The 18890-nt window shown below is 51.5% G+C and overlaps 1 protein-coding gene across 18 annotated transcripts in view; it reads left to right on the top strand.

Annotated features, from left to right (window-relative positions):
* The window catches only part of RAPGEF1 (Rap guanine nucleotide exchange factor 1), a 127962-nt gene that overhangs the window by 80601 nt on the left and 28471 nt on the right, over positions 1-18890 (top strand). For 5 of the 18 annotated variants that reach the window (XM_081271375.1, XM_081271369.1, XM_081271359.1 and 2 more), the window contains 8 exons: positions 6501-6589; positions 7495-7647; positions 8321-8441; positions 8788-8971; positions 10082-10576; positions 15900-16102; positions 18223-18381; positions 18732-18764. In XM_081271375.1, the coding sequence (XP_081127501.1) occupies positions 6501-6589; positions 7495-7647; positions 8321-8441; positions 8788-8971; positions 10082-10576; positions 15900-16102; positions 18223-18381; positions 18732-18764 (1437 nt within the window). The remainder of the gene's footprint in view (positions 1-6500; positions 6590-7494; positions 7648-8320; positions 8442-8787; positions 8972-10081; positions 10577-15899; positions 16103-18222; positions 18382-18731; positions 18765-18890) is intronic. The other 13 variants (XM_081271372.1, XM_081271362.1, XM_081271363.1 and 10 more) reach the window with 4 other exon arrangements.

An 18890-nucleotide genomic window follows, 5' to 3' on the forward strand; every position in this document is an offset into this window, starting at 1 on the left:
GCTTCCTCAGGGTTATAGAACAGGAACATGGACATCTGCCATTTCCTTCATCACTGACTTAGCTGGAATGTGTCTGAGAGACTTCTCTTTGTCACCTTCATGTCGAGCTTAGTTCCCTTCTTTTGTATACCAGTTTTCAAAATCATGAGTATTTTCAAGCACCCTTTAGCATGACCGATTAATGTTTTTTTAGAAAATTATCATTATGAGTGAGTGAATTTAGGCGTGCTTGACATGTTTCACCCAGTGCAGAGTTACTCTTTGTGGTGTCCAGGTCCAGCCTTGTGCCCGGGGACGGCTCTCAGAGGTGCCTTCTACATGCCTTTTGACACGGTGCTGCAGGTCTTTACTAGCTCTCTCACTTCTAGCTATGAGAAGTTGTAGGATCCTCTTTTGTGCTTCCTGGGTTTTCTTGGTGGGACATTGGTGACAGCTTTATTGAAATGCAGTTTATGCATCTGGAACATGCCACTCGGTGACTTCCTGGGTATTCCTGCACACTGGTACACTATCACCACCACAGCCAGCTTTAGAACACAGTGGTCTCAGGATGAATACCACCACCACCACCACCACCACCACCACCACCACTATGATTATTTCAAATCACTGAAAGTTTGTATTACCTAAATAATAGCAAGGAGATGCTATTTTTGTTTTTTGGTACCAGGGATTGAACTCAGGGGCACTGGACCACTGAGCCACATCCTAGTCCTATTTTGTATTTTATTTAAAGACAGGATCTCACCGTTGCTGAGGCTGGCTTTGAACTCCTGATCCTCCTGTCTCAGCCTCCTGAGCTGCTGGGATTATAGGTGTGTGCCACCGCACTTGATGAGGTGCTACTTTTGTGATTTAGGCAATCCTATTAGGAGCACACAGTCATTTTCAGACACTTGAAAGTCTTTGTATGGGTGTGTGTTTAGGGTTGTTTGATTCGTTACATCTTTGGAGTATTTCTCTATATCAGCGTGTTGAGTTTGCGGTGTTTTTATTTGGTTTGTTTTGGTTTCGATACTGGGAACAACCCAGGGATGCTCTAGCACTAAGCCACATCCCCAGCCCTTCTTATTTTTTTTATTTCAAGACAGGGTCTTGTTAAGTTGCCCAGACTGGCCTCTAACTTGTAACCTTCTTCCCAAGCCTCCCGAGTCACTGGGATTACAGATGTAGCCACAGCACCTGTGGCAGTGGTTTTAAAGGAGAGGAGAAGAAATGGGGAAGAGGAAAGGGAAACGAAGTAGCTTATTATGGGTAGTAGAGATTTCTCCTGTAAGAGTTTTGGGGATATACTTTTGTAAGTTTAAAAAATTATCATGCTTATATTTCAATTTCATACATTCAGATTTTAGACCTTTTGTTGTTTTAGTTTTTAAAATAATGTGGCTTAAAGATAGATCTCGTTACTCTGATAGCCCCCTTCCCACCTTGTTTTCCGAGTTCAGTAATTATGCTTTCTGGTAAATCTTCTCAGAGGAAGCCTATACCAAACATGTGCTCTTTGCAGTGTTTGGGCCTGGGGTATGGAGCTGACTCACAAAGGTCCAGAGAATCCACAGTTATCCAGAGCTTCTGTAGCATCTTTTTTTTTTTTTTTTTTTTGGTGGTAAGGGGAGGGCTACTGGGAGTTGAGCCTAGGGACACTTTATTTGATTGATTGATTGATTGATTTTTAATATTTATTTTTCAGTTTTCGGTGGACACAACATCTTTATTTTATGTGGTGCTGAGGATCGAACCCAGCGCCCCGGTATGCCAGGCATTACTGCTTGAGCCACATCCCCAGCCCCAAACCTAGGGACACTTTAAAGCTGAGCCGCATCCCCAACCCTTTTTATTTTTGAGACAGGGCCTTGCTGAGTTGCTGAGGGAAGCCTTGAACTTGCACTCCTCCTGCCTTAGCCTCCTGAGTTGCTGGAAATACAGGTGTGCACCACTGAACCCAGCTCCTGAAGCCTTTTTTTACTTGAATCATAGCTTCCTGCCTCAACTACATTTTTAGTTTTCACCACCTGGCACTCTTCTAGGCCACACTCACCCTGCAGGGTGGCACTTGAGAGCACCTGTGGCTCCTTGTCTTTAGGCTGAATGTGTCTTAGGTGGAGCTGGGTGGGCAGGCGCAATTTGTGGCTGTGACAACAGGGCCAGGTAACTATGGTTCTCCAAGGGTCCTGACTACCGCCTTGAGCTGTGGTTTTCCTGTTGAGCAATTTTGCAAAGCATGCATTGTAAATTACAGTCCTCTGAGCACTTCTATGCCCTGTGTCTCACTAAAGCAGCCTTCGGCGAGAGACAAAGCTGACTGCAGCATCCTCATTTTGTACAGGAGTAAATACATCTGTGGGGCTAGCAGGTCCTTAAGCCTCTGAGCTGTTGGCCCAGGCCTGGGACCCTCTATACATACCTGCCTTTTCCTTGAAGGCAGATTTGAGGTTCAGGCTAATTCTCTGGATCTTACTCAAGTGAGGCTCTTCAGCAAAGATTCCTGTGCTTCTCTGCATGTGAGGATTCCGGGTAGCTTTTCCATGCAGCTGTTGAGGCTCTAGGAATCCTGGCTTGGTGGAAAGTAGCCCTGCTTTTTGTCTATTTCAGGAATGGGCACATGCTCATGCACTCTAGCATTTAGCTCAGCACTGAGCTACAACGGATGCTTCTCTGCTCTCTTCTCTGGAGTGTAGAAACAGTGCCATGGAGTGGGATAGTCAGTCTTGCTGCCAGGCAGCCAGAATTTGCAGGCCAGCACACTTGCATTCTGAGTTCCAAGACAGGTTATCATGCTTTACTGTCTTTATCTGTGAAATGGGTGCAACAATCCACATCACTTAGGACTATAATGAAAATGAAAGGAGATGGGATAAATTACAAGGGACCAGTATATAGGGGGATTATTACCACTTTGGATGTGGCCAGGGAAGTTCCCTTTTTGCTGCAATAAAAATGTCACTGGGGCTGGACACCCCTCTGATCTCATTATACAGTTTCAGTTACAAGAAAATCCTGTACTTGGTTACCAGACCTGATCCAAGGCATGTGAAGAAGTAACTGATAAAGGGTTGGGTCTTGGTCCATGGTCACACATCTCCTTGGGCACCCAGGAGATTCACAGGACCACAAAGTGATGGTGGGTATATGATGAATGTGAGCAGGAAGGGAACCTTGGGTTGTAGCCCGGTGTGCTTTTCAATGAATTGAGGACTCCCCCAGGATGTCCTACCCTTGAGGGCCAGTGTGGCAGGACAGTATGGCAGGGCATCTTACAGAATTGCCACTGCCCATGGGCTCCTATGGAAAGCCTTTTTTTTGTGTGGCATGTCCCCTCTGCCAGACAGGGCTTTGTCTTGGCACCAGGAGGATGGGGGCAGATAGGCATAATCATGCTGTTTCCTTGAGCAACCAGAGCCTACTGTTGTCCTGCAGGTCACTTAAGGCTTCCTTCTCTGCAGCCATTTTCAGTATAAATAAGCAAACATGGAAGTAAAGTATAATGTATTTAGGAAGCTTCTTTTCCAAATACCTGGTTAGGTCTTGAAAACTGGTTTTCAGCAAACTAGTGGTAGGTCTCGCTTATAGTCCCCTGCTATAGACACAGTCCAGATAGATCTCAGTCTTTCCTAACTTGTGCTTCCAGATGATGAAAGGCCTGCCGTCACTCAGAAATCCTGCCTTCAGGAGGAGGTCCTGAGCCTGGACGACCTTCAGTGGGCAGTGAGGTGGGGGTGTTGGAAGCTGCTAGATGGTGTGCGTTCTCAAGCTCACCTCCATGAGATAGATGGTCATGGCAAGCTGAGACTGGAGCCTTCTGTGTAGATAGGCAGAGCTGCCTGCTCCTTCTCCAGCCTCTTTCAAGTCTGAGCAGCAGATTGGCCCTAGGGAATGTCGCTGCAGTCCTGGTGTTGCCTTGGAACCTGGGCACTCTCATGCATGTGTGCCTGTCATTTCAGGAGGTCATGCTGCCTATCGAGAAAGATAGCAAGCTAATTGTGATTGCTCATGAGTCAGGAAGAATTGGTGGAATTTGTACCTATGTCAGCCACTGCAAACACGCAGTGTTGTACTTGTGAGCCTGAAAGTGGAGCCTCTGCATGGCTTTCATCTGGTGCTTTGACCCCTGCTGAGCTGTGAACTTTCACGACAGACTGCCACTCCTGCCCTCCTCCAGGCCCTGGGTGCAGGGGCCACCTCCCTCAAGTCACTGTCTCTTCCTGTCCTGTCATCGTGTCCTTCCTGTCTGTGTCACCAGCTGGCAAGCTGTCCTTGAGTATTAACTTGTAAATATGGTGACCAGAGCCATACGCTCTCCCTCCTCTGCCAGTGTGGCTCTGAAACCTCACCTCCCACATTTCTCCACAAGCAGACGTTAGCTGCTGCAGAGTGGGGTGGCCGGAATCTGGTTCTCCGATGGGCCTTGAGGGGCTGTTGGAGGCATGCATTTGTTTAATTATTGTTTCAGAAGTAATGTATGTTCGTTTCAGGAAATCTAGGAAATAGGAACAAAATAAAGGATGTTCCACAGTCATACTTGTTTCTGTTACATAAATTCTCAACCTAATTTTGTTCCCCAAACACGCATGTACCTCCTGGGGTTGTTCTTTTTCTTGAGCCTATATTACAGCATCTTTCTTTGCTGTGTCATGCTCTTGTGATTTCATTCTTAATGGCCAGAGAGCGATCCCTGGTTGGGTTTTCTCATGACTTAGATTACCAGTACCTGTTAGCAGAGATGTAATCAAATGGTCTGAAGTCATCTTTGGTGGGTGGATTTTTGCACACATCCATAGCATTTTCCTTGGGGAGAGTTCTTATAATGCAGATATTCAAGGCTCAGCATGCATCCTGGTAGTCATCTTGAGACAGTCATCCACTGTCCAGAGTGACGCTCCCCTCAGCCTGCATCAGGAGGTTTCTATTTTATTATGTCATAGCTTGGGGCTTTCTTATATCATCACCACAGTTGTGGACATTGGTGAATTTCTCCTTTGCTGCTCCTTCTGGCATCTCCATCTTCTTTTCTAGGGTTTGAATCTTGGCTCTGGGGAGGACGTTGGCTCTGCCTTCCTCATAGCACCTGCTGCTGTTTCCCTGTGGCGTGGTTTCAGTTTGGAGGCTCTGCAGTCCCTGACTCAGCATAGTATAGTTCTGTTGACCTTTGCATCATTGCCATCCCCTCTAACTTCAGAGGTAGCCTCCGTGCTGAAAGTGGACATAGCTGTGCTCATGTCCATCCACAGAGGACGGATAAAGAAGCTGTGGGTGTTCACACATGGGAGTGCTACTCAGCCACACAAAGGAACAGACCACCCATGCTCCCCAGAACCATGGCTGTTCATGCTGAGCGTAGAGGGACGGAATAGGCAGATCTGTAGAGCAGAAAGTAGACTGGTGGTTGCCAGAGTGGCAGAGTTGAGGGGAATCGAGGGCGACTATGAACAGGTACAGAATTTCTTACGTACAGACACCAAACACAGAATTGCATGCTTCAAATGGGTATTTTGTGGCATGTGAATTATATGTCCCTAAAGCTTTTAAGTGAAGAAGTTGGACACAAAAGTGTGTGCACTGGTTCCTCTTATCAGGGTCTGGGGTAGGTCAGAGTAACTGAAGACAATCCAAGTAAAAAAGTGGTGTGTGGGGGGCAGTGGACATAGGGTAACGGAAGTGGCCTATGCTCTGAGTGATATGCAGACAGGAGGAGCAGGGGCAGAGTTCCTCAGCCTGGGGGATGCATTTCACCTGAGAAAACCAGAGGCCTTGACCTGTTTTGAAAGTGCCTTTTTTTCAGGGCTGGGGATGTGGCTCAAGCGGTAGTGTGCTTGCCTGGCATGCACGCAGCACTGGGTTCGATCCTCAGCACCACATACAAATAAAAATAAAGATGTTGTGTCCACCGAAAACTAAAAAATAAATATTAAAAACTCTCTCTCTCTCTCTCTTAAAAAAAAAAGTGCCTTTTTTTCATCTTTCTTTATTTCCTTTCTTCCTTCCCTGTTCTAAGGTCATTTCTGAGTAATGACCTTGACTCCCTCTCCCTTGACCAAGACCCCAGCTAGTCCTCTTCAAGCGCCAGCTCCCACCACATTCGAGGCCAGCTAGCTTACTTTGGGAAACCCAAAGCCAGCAGCTGAGCCAGGTGGGTGTCCCTGAGCACATGACATGATGGCTTTAGAGAATAGAAAGTCGCCATCCCCACAAACCCACTGGGAATCTCTTCTGCTGGGAATTTACTTTGTGTGATGAACAGTCATTTCTAGACTGTGGGGTTCTCTATTTCCCCTTCCAAGAGGAAGTGTCTCATGCATTTGAAACCCCTTGACGTGCTATGAAGGTATTTTTGGAGGGCAGGGGCCATTTTGGGAAGCCATGCATGTCACCTACAGTGATAATCCATGCGTAGGGGCTACGTAGGAAGTGTGTGGGCACAAAAGCGGACTCAGTAGTAGAGCCCAGACAGGCCCCTGCCTGTGGCACAGCTCAGTGTGTCCCTCTCTCCCATGCTGGTGCAGGAGCTGGTCAGGCTGACCATCGAGAAGCAGGGGCGGCCATCTCCAACAAGCCCAGTAAAGCCCAGTTCCCCAGCCGGCAAGCCTGACGGGTAAGTGATGACCAGACCCTCCTGGCATGGTGGTCACAGTCAGGGCAGCCCTCACTTGATCAGTTGAGAGCCTGTAGGCAGTCGGGGGGCAGCTGGGGAACCCAGGTTCCTTTTCAGTGGTAGGTTCTGGGTGAACACCTGTTACTTTAATGTTTTGAAGTGTGGCCTCGCCTGTCTGGGGTTTAATACCGCCACCCTCCCCCCCCCCCCCCCCCCCCCGTCATGTTTCTGAGGATGGTGCAAGTATATCCAGGGGAGGAAGGTGACTCCCTGTTGTCAGCCACCTGAATGCAAGCATTTTCCTGAGCAACTTCATTTCACACCCAGAAATTTCAAAGACATGGATTTCAGGAGTTTGACTTGAGAGTGCTTTGGGGTTTTTAATATTAGTTTTCTCAAGAGAATAAACTGAGGGCAATGTGGACAGTTTTAATACCTTGTGTAATTTCTACTATGAGCCCCTGGGGGAAATTAAGATACGAATTTGGAGCATTTTTAATTTTTTTTTCCCTATACTAGGGATTGAACCTGGGGGCTACATCTCAAGGCCTCTTTTTTATTTTTTATTTTGAGAAAGGGCCTCGCTGAGTTGCTGAGGCTTACAATCCTCCTGCCTCAGCCTCTTGTACTGCTCTGATTATAGGTCTGTGCCTGCCTAATTTGGAGTATTTTAGAGAACATTTAGATCATCTAATCCAAAGAATCCATTTTCAGATAAGGATACTGAGGTCAGAGTCAGGAAACTTGGCCAAGCCCTGCTAATTTACCAGTGATCAGATGTGATTGGAACCCCAAGGCTCCTGATCCAAGGCCCGTCACTTCCCCACCCTCTCACATTCTCACCCCCTCAGGACCTGAGTATGCCGTGCTACCTTCTGTAATCCTGAGTTCTTTTGTCTCTCCAGCCAGCCTGAGCTCCCCCTGACAGACCGAGAGATGGAGATTCTAAACAAGGCGACAGGTGTGTCTCCGTCAACTGAGCTGCTCCCAGACTCCACAGATGAAGAGGTTGCGCCCCCCAAGCCTCCTTTACCTGGCATTAGGGTGGTTGATAACAGGTGATCATCTCCCTGTTTCTCTAGCACCTCCTTTAATTAGGACACTTGGGAAATGGATGGTAGAATGAGAAAACAGGAAGATGGTATGGTTGGGGCAAGAGCTAGGAGTTCATGCCCTGTTTCTCAGGGGCTCTGGAGGTTTGGCCCTGCTCAGAGTAGACTCTGAGTTCCTCTAGCCCTGGTCTAGGGCCTTTCCCCATGCTCTGAACCCTACTTACATCTCTCCTTTTGGCCATAGCTATTGAAACCTGGTGTGATTTATTGTGAACAGAAAAGAAAGGAATGTTCTGATTTTCATTCCTTTGTTATTAATAACTTTTTATTTTGGCAGGAAAGGAGCAGGTGGTAGTTAAAGTGTGAAAATTGGGTGTGGAGAAGCTGGTAATGAAAGAGCCTCACCCACATCCTATATTCTAATAGCACTCTTTTTTTTTTTTTTTTAAATACTGGGGATTGAACCCAGAGATGTTTAACCACTGAGCCACACCCCCAGCTCTTTTTTTTATTTTTTTGAGACACAGGCCTTACTAAGTTGCTGAGGCTGATCTTGAACTTGTGAACCTCTTGCCCTGCTTCCCAAGTTGCTGGGTTATGGGCATGCGCCCCTACGCCTGGCTCTAAAGCACTCTTGTTTGTGACACCTGGTTTGTCTACATGTTTTGGTCTCTTTCAGTCCACCAGCATTGCCACCCAAGAAAAGACAGTCGGCACCGTCCCCTACCCGGGTGGCTGTGGTAGCCCCTATGAGTCGGGCCACCAGTGGTTCCAGTTTGCCTGTTGGAATTAATAGGCAGGTAATGCAGCCCTGCTGCTGTGTGCACGGGTGGAGGGTGGGAATTTGACCCTGAGGCCCTGCTGTGGTCAGGTGGAGAGGCTGTGAGGGTGGGGTTCTGTCATCCTCCTTCTTCCCCAGGGGGCTGGTAGGTAGGCTGGAGCCACAGGGCATCTCCTGAGGACATCTTTGTCCACTCCTCCACCAGGACTTCCTTTCTGTGTCTATATGTCATTGTATTGCTGACATCAGAAGTGGTTTCTGAACAGGGCTATTTCCTTCTCTGAGTCAGTGTGCCCATTGCCTTGTCCTCAGTCTCTGCCACCATTCTCAGAAATGACTTGACTTGTTTTATTTTTCTTTCTGAGGATTTTGAGGTTGACTGTTATGCACAGAGGCGACTGTCAGGGGGCAGCCACTCATATGGCGGAGAGTCTCCCCGCCTCTCCCCCTGCAGCAGCATAGGCAAGCTCAGCAAGTCGGATGAGCAGCTCTCTTCTCTGGACAGGGACAGTGGACAGTGCTCCCGGAACACAAGCTGTGAAACACTAGGTGAGCTTCGGGCAACTCCTATCTCCTTTCTTGTTGGTTTCTTGGGACTGTACCCTCCTAGGCTTGAGTCCCAGCTAATGCCAGTCTTAACTAGGTGACCCTGACCATATCACTTAAAATCCAGGCCTCATCTGCAAAATGAGGCTAGTGTCTGGCCTTCAAGGAAGCCAACACTTGTATCAGCACAAAACCTCAGAGTCAGGCGCTCAGGTGAGCACTGCCCGTGGATGGCCTGTCAGTGTGTGCTACATTCTCATGGCCACCTGCACCTGGATCTCTAAATGAAGCCCTGCGCCCCTGACAGTGTTGGACAGAGTTGCACAGGCAGTCGTGGCTGGTACCGAATGCAGACCATGTGAGCCGACTGCATTTGGCAAGGATTTGACAGCGCTACGCTGTCTGTGTCTCATGCATGAGATGTTTTCACTTCCAAGGATGTGTCTAAGAGCATCATCAGAGACCTATAGCAAGATTTCTCTCAAGGACATTAATCTCTGCATTGTTAGGACTGGTGGTAATCTGGAAACACTAGAGAACCAATGCTGGGAATCAGATGAGTTATGGTACCTTTGTTTAGTGGAATCATCTGTAGCTATTAGAAATAGCTTATGATGTGTTGATGAATGGAAAAACCCAGGACTGTTTACCCAGAAAATACATCAAATGTAAGCAAAGATGATAGATCCTGGGAGTGGGTGATATTTATTTTTATGATGGTTTGCCATGTTTTCTGCGGTGCTTAGAATATTTTTTACAGTAATAAATGTTTTTAAAACAGGAAAGGACTGGGGATTTAGCTCAATGGTACAGAGTTCTTGCCTAGCATGCACATGAGGCCCTGGGTTCAATTCCCAGCACCTCCTGAAATAAATAAATATAAATATATGGTGGGGGTGAGCACAAAGTGCAAGGAGTAGTACAGCCACATCCCCATCTGATTGACAGTCAAGGAGCAGAATGAACAATACCAGATAAAGCAAGAACTTGCATAGAAGAGAGCAGAGACACATTTGTGTCCCTCTGTGAGGCAAGACTGGGCACAGCAGGAAGGGGTTCGTTGTTTGGCCAGGGCCTCGTGGCTGACAGGCATGTTTCCTGTTGGGTTTTCAGATCACTATGATCCCGACTATGAATTCCTCCAGCAAGACCTCTCCAACGCAGACCAGATACCTCAGCACATGGCCTGCAACCTTAGCCCGCTGCCGGAGTCCTCGGGGGAGACTGGGTCTCCGTTTCCCAGCCATCCTTTCCAGCTGCCTCTTGGAAGCTGTCCCCAGTCTGAGGGACCCTCTGCTCTGGGGCGGCAGACAGACACACCACCTGCTTTGCCTGAGAAGAAGCGTCGGAGCGCAGCTTCCCAGGCCTCGGACAGTGCTGGCTGCAGGGCACCCTATGAGCGGCACCCCTCGCAGTACGACAACATCCCCGAGGACGACCTGCAGAACCCAGCCCCAGCTCTCCCCTATACGCCCTTCGCTGCTGTCCTCCCCTTTCAGCAAGGAGGCTCCTCAGCCCCCATCGAGTTTGTGGGTGATTTTACTGCTCCCGAGTCAGCGGGGGATCCAGAGCAGCCACCTCCTCTACCAGAGAAGAAAAACAAACACAGTAAGCCTCTGTCGAGCTCCATCAGGAAGTGCGCTGTGTAAGCTAGAGCAGAGTGGGTTGGGTTCAGGTAGTTCAGGCATTAGTCTGAAGTGAAGCCAGAGGCCTGGGTGTTTCATGAAAGGATGGCCACATCAGGGAGCCCTGTGCTCTCATCACTGACGGTTGTTCTCAAAGCTCCGTAAGTTGACCTCTCCGTAAGTGGTCTCTGTAAAGTCTCACGCTGGTCCCTTCCTGAGTGCTTGTCCTCTTCAGGTGGAGGCTGTTGACCTTTTGGCCTGAAGACACAAGTGTCGGGGCACGCAGGACAGGTTACAGCAATATCTGTGTAAAGTGAGGTGGATATTTGAACAGAACCCCCCTGGTGCCCACAGGGTGGTTTTCTAAGGACCCCCCTTTAGCAAGACACCAGGTGCACCCTGGGTGTACACTGTCCTATCTGCAGATGCAGGACCGCATGCTGATAGAATGACCTGAGGTGGCCTGCAGGAGGGGCCGAGGATGCCTTGTGAACCAGATGTTTTAATAGAAATTACCAGCATTGGGGTGGATCTAAAACATTGAATACTTGTGTTTGGATATTTTCCAACTGAAGATTTGCCATAGAATTACTAAGCAGCGTTCTGGAAGCTCCGTTTCCTCCCAGCTCCCTAACTGTTGCACATCGCAGTCACTGCCTCCCACTTCCCTGGCACTGTTCCCTGATTTTCCCTGGCAGACCAGCTGTCACCATTTTGATACATGTGGCCATAATGGTCCCAGGATTCCCTGGCCTGGATGGAAGCATGACACAGAACCCTACAAACTAGAAATAGGGTCTCCATTCCAGAGTGCAGACCAGAGCACCCCTCCTCTAAGAAAGGAGGAGGGGCTTGGTTAAAGTAGCAGGGCTGCCTTGAGCCAGCTGGATCTTGAGAGGAGGCCGCTGTGAAGGTGTAGCTTCCCCACTCCTCCCAGCAGAGGGAGAGCCAGCTCTGTGGGGCTAGTGATGTCATTCCCATCTTTCCTGGAAGCCTGCTCATTAGACACCAGGGTACTGGTGAGGGGTACATAGCAGCTATGCCAGGAATGTCCCCTGGCGTCTCCCTCAGCACAGGGAAGCCTTTAAGGAACCCTTGGCCTCTCCTTCCACCCACCCTACCTGCAGCAGCATCCCCTTATGGACCCACCCCTTCCTTTCCTGAGAGTCCCTGGGACTCAGATATAGGGCAGGACTGCATCCCTGCAAATTCCACCAGACAGATGGTGCTGCCTGGCCAGGAAGCCAGAAGCCTTCCTCTCCCAGCTCTGAGAACAAGTGTGGGTGGCGGTCCTTGGGCAAAATCTGTAGAGAAGGAAGGGGAAGAAGGGTGGCCATGGTTCCTGTCAGGCGGTCTCAAGAGACTGAAAGTATCTTTCCCTGGGGCCAGGCACTGTGTGAGGTGCTCTCCACTGTGATGGAGCACTTTACCTACAGATCTTCAGAAACCACGGGGCCTCGCTAAGGTGTCCTGAGCTAAGTGTCACAGCTTGGCTCTCAAGTCCTGGCCACCTGAGAAGGCAGGTGTCATTAGCTTAGTCCTGGAGATGAGGGAGCTGGCACAGTGTGAGGGGTGATGGCTCTTGGATGGCAGCACACTCCAAACCCTCCAAGCCAAGGAGGTCATCCAGCCCTCCTCCTTCAACACCCCTCCAGTTTTCAGTAGTGACCCTATACAGTCTTTTCTGTGCTCTCCAAAAGAGTCCCAAACTTGAGGTACCCCAAGGCTTAGTCTTGGTCCAGAATCTGCTCTGTTCCCCTGAGAGGACCCTTGGAGACTTCCAGCCTGTGACGCTGTAAAAAAAGCTTCTCACAAAATTGCTTTGAAAAGGTGGGCACGGTGGCACACACCTATAATCCCAGCAGCTCGAGAGGCTGAGGCAGGAAGATCTCAAGTTCAAAGCCAGCCTCAGCAAAAGTGGGGCACTAAGCAACTCAGTGAGACCCTGTCTCTAAATAAAATACAAAGTAGGGCTGGGGGTGTGACTCCATGGTTGAGTGCCCCTGAGTTCAATCCCTGGTACCAAAAAAAAAAAAAAAAAAAATTGCTTTTGGGGGAAGAGATCAGCACCATTCCTCACATTGAACTACTGCCAGACCAAGCTCATACGTGTTCAGTCAGATGTCACAGTGTGTCCTCGTCCTGGAGTGCTCTGACATCTTGAAGGACCCTGGCCCCCTTGCCAAGGGCAGCTTCTTGGGTCCCTGGTGCCAGGGGAGCTTCCTGATTGCTTTCTGACATCTGAAGTCCCCACAGCCCCAGGGCCTAGCAGTGCCAGCCACTGAGCCTTCCCAACCGGGCCAGTGTGAACAGCCTCCCATCAGTTGCTGTTGCTTTGGAAAGGGACTGAGCTCCTTGTTTCAAGGGTCTAGGACACCACTGCCATTCCTGGCAGGAACAGGGGCAGATCTCTACCAGGTCCGCATCGTCTGGAGTTCTGTAGACCTGAAGGACCACAGCTTGCCAGAACACCAGGCAGAGGTGGTTGCTTGGTCCTTCCAGGGAGCAGATGGTAGGGTGCAGGTCGCCTTCCTGGGCTGGCATCTTCTGTGGAATTTGGTGGCAGTGGTGCAGCAGTGGTGCAGCAGTGGCCCTGTGGCATGAGGCGCCAGGAGCTGTACCCCGCATGGCCAGGTCTGGTGGGTGCTGTTGGAGCTAACAAGAAGGGCTTGCTTATTCTTGCAAGTGAGGAAGGACCTCCACCCCTTCCTCAGCAGGGCTCCAGAGGGAAGGACCATGACCCCGCTGAGAATGCCTCTGCCTTCCTGGATTTCCTGTGACCCCTGCTCGGGTCGTTTGGAAACGCAGTGTCCCGCACCACGGAGCCATCCTGGCCACCTTCCCTTGGCATCTGAACCTCAGCTTTGCCAGGCAAGGGCTATGGCACTGCAACGTGGTTTGAGGGGTAGGCGCTGGCTTAAGAGGTAGCTGAGATCTACCCACACACTGACTTAGGTCCCAGCTTCTGAACCCAGGTTCCCTTTTCTTCCCAGCTCTTGTCATCTTAGTTCCCTCTGTAAGTAAATTCATTGGTACCTTTTCTAACCAGGTGTCAAGAGGCCAAGAGTGTTTTCTTCCTAACATGGGAACTATCCCAGAACCCATGAGCCCCGCTGCCTAGAGAAAAGAGGACAATACAGGATTCCAGGACACAGGTGTTTGGGGTGCTGGCCTTGACCTCAACTCTGCCGTGGGCAGCGTCAGGGCAGCACTAAGTCTGTGTTTGATGAAGATTAGAAGCTGGGCTTCTGCTCCATGCAGCCCTCACCACTGTGCGAGGTCACCAGGCAGCTGTGTGCTCCAGCCCACTTCCAGAGCCCTCTGGTCCTCTAGGCAGTGGGGCAGATCACTGACCCCAAAATCGGGAATGAAGCACACACTGATGCCCCACGGGTGCTTAGGGTGCCACACCTGCTTCATGGAGAGGAGTCTGCGGGGCAAGGACAAGATCACTGAGACCTGACAGCTGAGCTCCTTGCTCTTCGGCTTCTCACCTCCCCAGCTGGGCCAGGCCCCCACTCTTTGTGCTGCCAAGCTGTGTAGGCAAGGGATGCTGGCCAGCCTGGACAGGCTGCTCCACATCAGGCTACCAGGACAGCTGGGGCGGGGGCTTCTACCAGGGCTAGAGGGGAAGAGGCCTGTTTTCAAACTTAAGCACCTTTTTTCCTCAGTGTCCATCCTTCTGTCAGGGGTGGCTTAGCTTAGCCTTTCATCTTGAAGGGCAGAACTGAGTTTAGTAGCTGGCATTTCTTGCACGCCCTGTGGGTGCTTTACCACACATACCCCAGGGCTTGGGGCTCGTCTGATTCAGCAGGTTCCCAAGGACACTTTCTGAGGGCATGTTTCCCATCCCTCATTCTGTGAGTGTTTATAGGCACACGAGGAACAGCACAAGCCAGACGTGGTCCCTGCCTTTGAGCTTCAGCCCTTTAGGGGAAGGCAATAAATTCTGTTGCGTGTGTGTGTGTGTGTGTGTGTGTGTAACCTAGGGCTTTGCACACGCCAGGCAGGTGCTCTGCCACTGAGCTACATTCCCAGCCCTTTATATTTTTGGGACAGGACCTCACTAAGTTGTGGGGCTGGCCTGGAACTTGTGATCCTCCTGCCTCAGCTCCCTAGGTTGCTGAGATTGCAGGTGTGGCCACCACCCCTCTTGCACCACGATCCTTCCCCAGAAGAGCTTGTGGTCCAGAGTCGTTTTCTCAAGGGATCAGTCGTGCCCCCTGCCCCACCCAGAAACGCCAAGAGTGTAACCCTCCAGTAGTTCCCCCTGTGTTCAGAATAAAGCCTGCTGCCCGCTGCCCTGTCCTGTTCACAGTGCTAGGTGGCCTCAAAACTGTCCTCTGCCTGCTATTCTTTGCCCGCCCACCCTCTTCCCAGCCTTGTTGTCACATGGTTCGTCCACTGCACTTCACTCTTCTCTATAGGACCAGTTTCCCCATGACTATATGTCTGTCAGCTGCCTGGAGAAGAAGGTATGCCCCAAAAATGGAGGATGTGTCCTCCTGGCCCTGGTACAGTCCCAGTGCCTGTGCAGGTGCCCAGTGTGTCCAGTAGGCACATAGTAAATAAACTTTGTGAAGGTGGGAAGGCCACAGGCAGCTCACTGCAAACCACAAGAAGAGCCAAGGAGAACATGCCCAGGCAGCAGGGCACTGGGCAAGGGGAAGGCTAGTGGGGAGGGGGCTGCTTGTAGGAGCCCCCAAGCATTTAGCCACAGGTAGAATTTTTGGAGCAACTGGAAATGTGTGCAAACCCCAAGGTGGCAGCTAGAACCCAGCCCAAGGGCCAGGGAGGGCGAAGGCTGGGACTGAGCTCCCTGTGAGTTGCAGCTGGAAAGCCCCACGAGGCAGAGCCCATAGAAGAAGCGTCCCCTGCTAAGTGTTGCTGGAAAGCCCTGAGGTCTCTTCAGGAAGGGAGTGAGGCCGCAGGGCACCTTCCCTTAATCATTGTTTTTAGACAGTTCACAACACTGAGTGGGAAGGGAGGGACTTCCCACCTCCCCACCCTGCCCCCACACAACACACACCCCAGGACCAGCCCCTCTGGAGCAGGACCTTTGGTTCCAGTGGATGAGCCTGGCTGAGGCACCATAGTTACCTGAACCTCAGAGTGCAGGGTGCTGCTCTCTGGGTCAGACGTGGGGAGATTGTGGTATCACTGTCCCAAGAATTTCCTGTGCTCTGCCTGCCCTCCTTCCCGGTGTGCTTTCCTTGGAAGGCACCTGGCTGCCATAGGAAGAGCAGGTGGGAGGGGCCCCTGGGTGGCCTGGGAGAGAACATGCGAGGGCCTCCCCTGTCTCGCAGTGCTGGCCTACATGCAGTTGCTGGAGGACTACTCGGAGCCGCAGCCCTCCATGTTCTACCAGACGCCACAGAACGAGCACATTTACCAGCAGAAGAACAAGCTACTCATGGAAGTGTACGGTTTCAACGACTCCTTCAGTGGCGGGGATTCTCTGCAGGAACTGGCCCCACCGCCCGCCCTGCCCCCCAAACAGCGGCAGCTGGTAAGTGGCCTCTCCCCACCCTGTATCCTTGGCACTGCCGTGAGTGGCAGCTTCAGATCCCAACACTGGGCCTCCCAGAGCTACAGCCACCTTCCTGGGGGTAATTCAACCCCCGTTTTGTCCATGACAGAGCCTGGGCTTGGGTGTTGAAGGTGCTGTTCCTTCTCTTCCCCCCCCCCAGATGCTCCCCGGCGGCCTGTCTCACATCCTTCCATCTCCCCACCCCTAGGCGTAGTAGGCCTTTCTTTTCCAGAGCAGCCCGTGCAGCTGGGATGGGCTTGTACACATAATGTTTGCTTTCTCTGCTGACGGTCTCTTGTATTTTTTCTTTCTTCTTTGGCTCCAACATAGACCTCCCAGAAAGGAGGGACTCAATTAAAGCACAGGGCATGGTCTGTGTATGGCCATCTGTGGACTTTATTTCCATAATGGGCCTAACTGTATGGAGTGACTTGCATCCCGGCCCTTGGCCGGGAATGGCCCCATGAGAACAAGCTCCATTGAAGCAGGATGGCCTTAGACAGAGCTGCTCTGTGCTGCAGACACGGCCCCCGTCCTCCTAAAACACCTCCGTGTCAAGGATCTCACAGAGGGAGTGAAGTGCGAGTCATGCAGAAGGCAGAGTGTCCCGCTGGAGGCCACTGCCACAGTCCGAGACCTCGCTCAGCGTCAGCCCAGCAGGCCAGCCACGTACCCCAGGGCTCCAGCCTTCTTTTTACTACCAGGTGACAAACCTGGTGGGACTTGAGAGTCTGAGACTCGGGTCCAGCCACACTCTGCAGAGGGATGTCCTGACCTTTTCAGACCCTGACCTTGGCCTGTGCTGTTCTGCTCATATGCTGGCCAGCTATAACCTATCCGTTGTGAGGACATGGTGCTGCCCCCTTTTCAGGGAGGCAGCTGCCAGCTGGGAACAAACAACCTTGGTTACTCCTGGTGGCCACCTGGTGCTTGATCTGGTTCCCGGAGTCCTGAGCCATCCTACCTATGGTGGGCACTGGCTGGCTGAGCAGGCTGTTGTCTCATCCCGAGAACCGTGGACAGCACAGGCAGAGCAGCCCTGCCTGCTAGAGGAGGGGCTGAGCTTGGACTCAGGGACCTGGATTCCAATCCTGCTGCGCCAAGCTGTGTGCTGTGCTGTGTTCAGGTCTCCATTCTTCCTCTGCCCTGCCCTGCCCAGCCCACACCACTGACACTGAACATGTCCCATGTTCCCTCAACTGTCCTTGGGCATCTTCTCCCTGCTAAGGAGCCCAAGGCAGATCCCTGATGGGCCTCTGGGATCAGAAGCCACTCCAAGGGAGCATCCTGCCTGCTGCACCAGGCTGGCAGCGTGGGAGCAAAGTTAGCCCCAGGAGAGGCTTAGGAGAGGTTAGGACACCTTATCGAACACCTCCCTCCCCAGACAGGCCCAGGAGCGGGCATGTGGCTCCACATGGTCCTCACCACAGCCCCTGGCATCCCTGTTGTAAGTAAACAGGCTGAGGACCAGAGAGACTTCTCCAAGGCCACAGCTAGTCAGAGATCAGAGCCCATTGACAGAAGCTCAGGCTCACCACATGACAAGCCGTGCTGGCTGGTGGTCACACCCTGTCCCTAATGTACACAGGGAGGCGTTAGGCACATCTTACAGACAACAACAGCAGCAGTAATTAGGTTTGTTGGCCTCGCATGTTGGTAGACTCGGCTCCATCTCGAGTCCTCCCCACACCCCATGCAGGAAGTGCCAGAGCATACCCCATTTTATAGATGGGAAACCTGAGGCACTGAGGACTTTCAGGAATGTCGAAGACCAGCAGGTGGTCAGTGGCAGGGTCTAGGTTCAAACCCAGGCAGCCTGACCCTAACTGAGCTCTGCTCCCTAGGAGGAGCTCAGAGCCCAGTGTCAACCACATCTGTGGCTCCAGCCCACCTGTCCCCTGGCTGCAGTCTGCCTGAGAGTTTGCCTAGTAGATATGTCATAAGGAAGTAAAGGGGTCTCTTCTTCAATCTTGGCAGAGCTTCTGGTCCCTGAGCTGGGCCAGCAGGATTAGGGAGCAGCCTCCTCAGCTTTTGTCGTCGCGTGCTGACCGTTCTCTGCTCTCTCCCTTCTCCCTGCCTTTTCTCACCCCTCTGCCCAGCAGGCCTCCTATGCTGCTTCTTCCTTCTCCTCTGTCTCCTACTGTGTGCAGCAAACTAAAGTGGCCTTCACCCCCGAGGACGGCAGTGCCACTCAGGGCCTCAGTGTGTCCGTGTCTAACTCCTTTCTCAGCCGGCACGGCAGCTTGCCTGTGCCCTCGGTGAGTCACTCCCCGCTGCTCTTCACTTGGAAACTGCGCACCTTCCATTCTTCTGCAGCCTGTGCCTCACGGACACAGGTGCTACCGCCCACCACTGGCCCTTCCTTCTGCAGAGCCCTGCGCATAGGTGGGAAAGGGCGTGAGCACTGATTCTCTGGGGCCTCGAGGATGGACGGCTGCCGGGTGGGCAGGAGTGGGGAATTACGCACAGCCCCATTGGCAGCGTCAGCACTCCAGCATGGAGGACAGAGCCATCTGGGCCTTTTTCTCTGCTCTCCCACTGGGCCTGGTGTCAGTCCTCCAAGTGTTCAGGAATGTTTAAAAGGGAATGTTCTTCATTCCTCACGTAGGAAGAAAGGCCAAGGAAAGAGCAGCATCACCAGGTAGGTGAGAGTGAGGTGAGGCTGTGTTCGGGAGCTTTTGCTCTGTGGCTTAGCAAACCACATTTGTCATTGCATAGGACACAGGCTAGTGGGATGGCTGGGCCGATCTGGCGACACTTGCTAACA

The sequence above is a fragment of the Spermophilus citellus genome (genome assembly GCF_964194105.1).
Source record: "Spermophilus citellus genome assembly, chromosome: 2".
In the NCBI taxonomy this organism is placed as follows: Eukaryota; Metazoa; Chordata; class Mammalia; order Rodentia; family Sciuridae; genus Spermophilus; species Spermophilus citellus.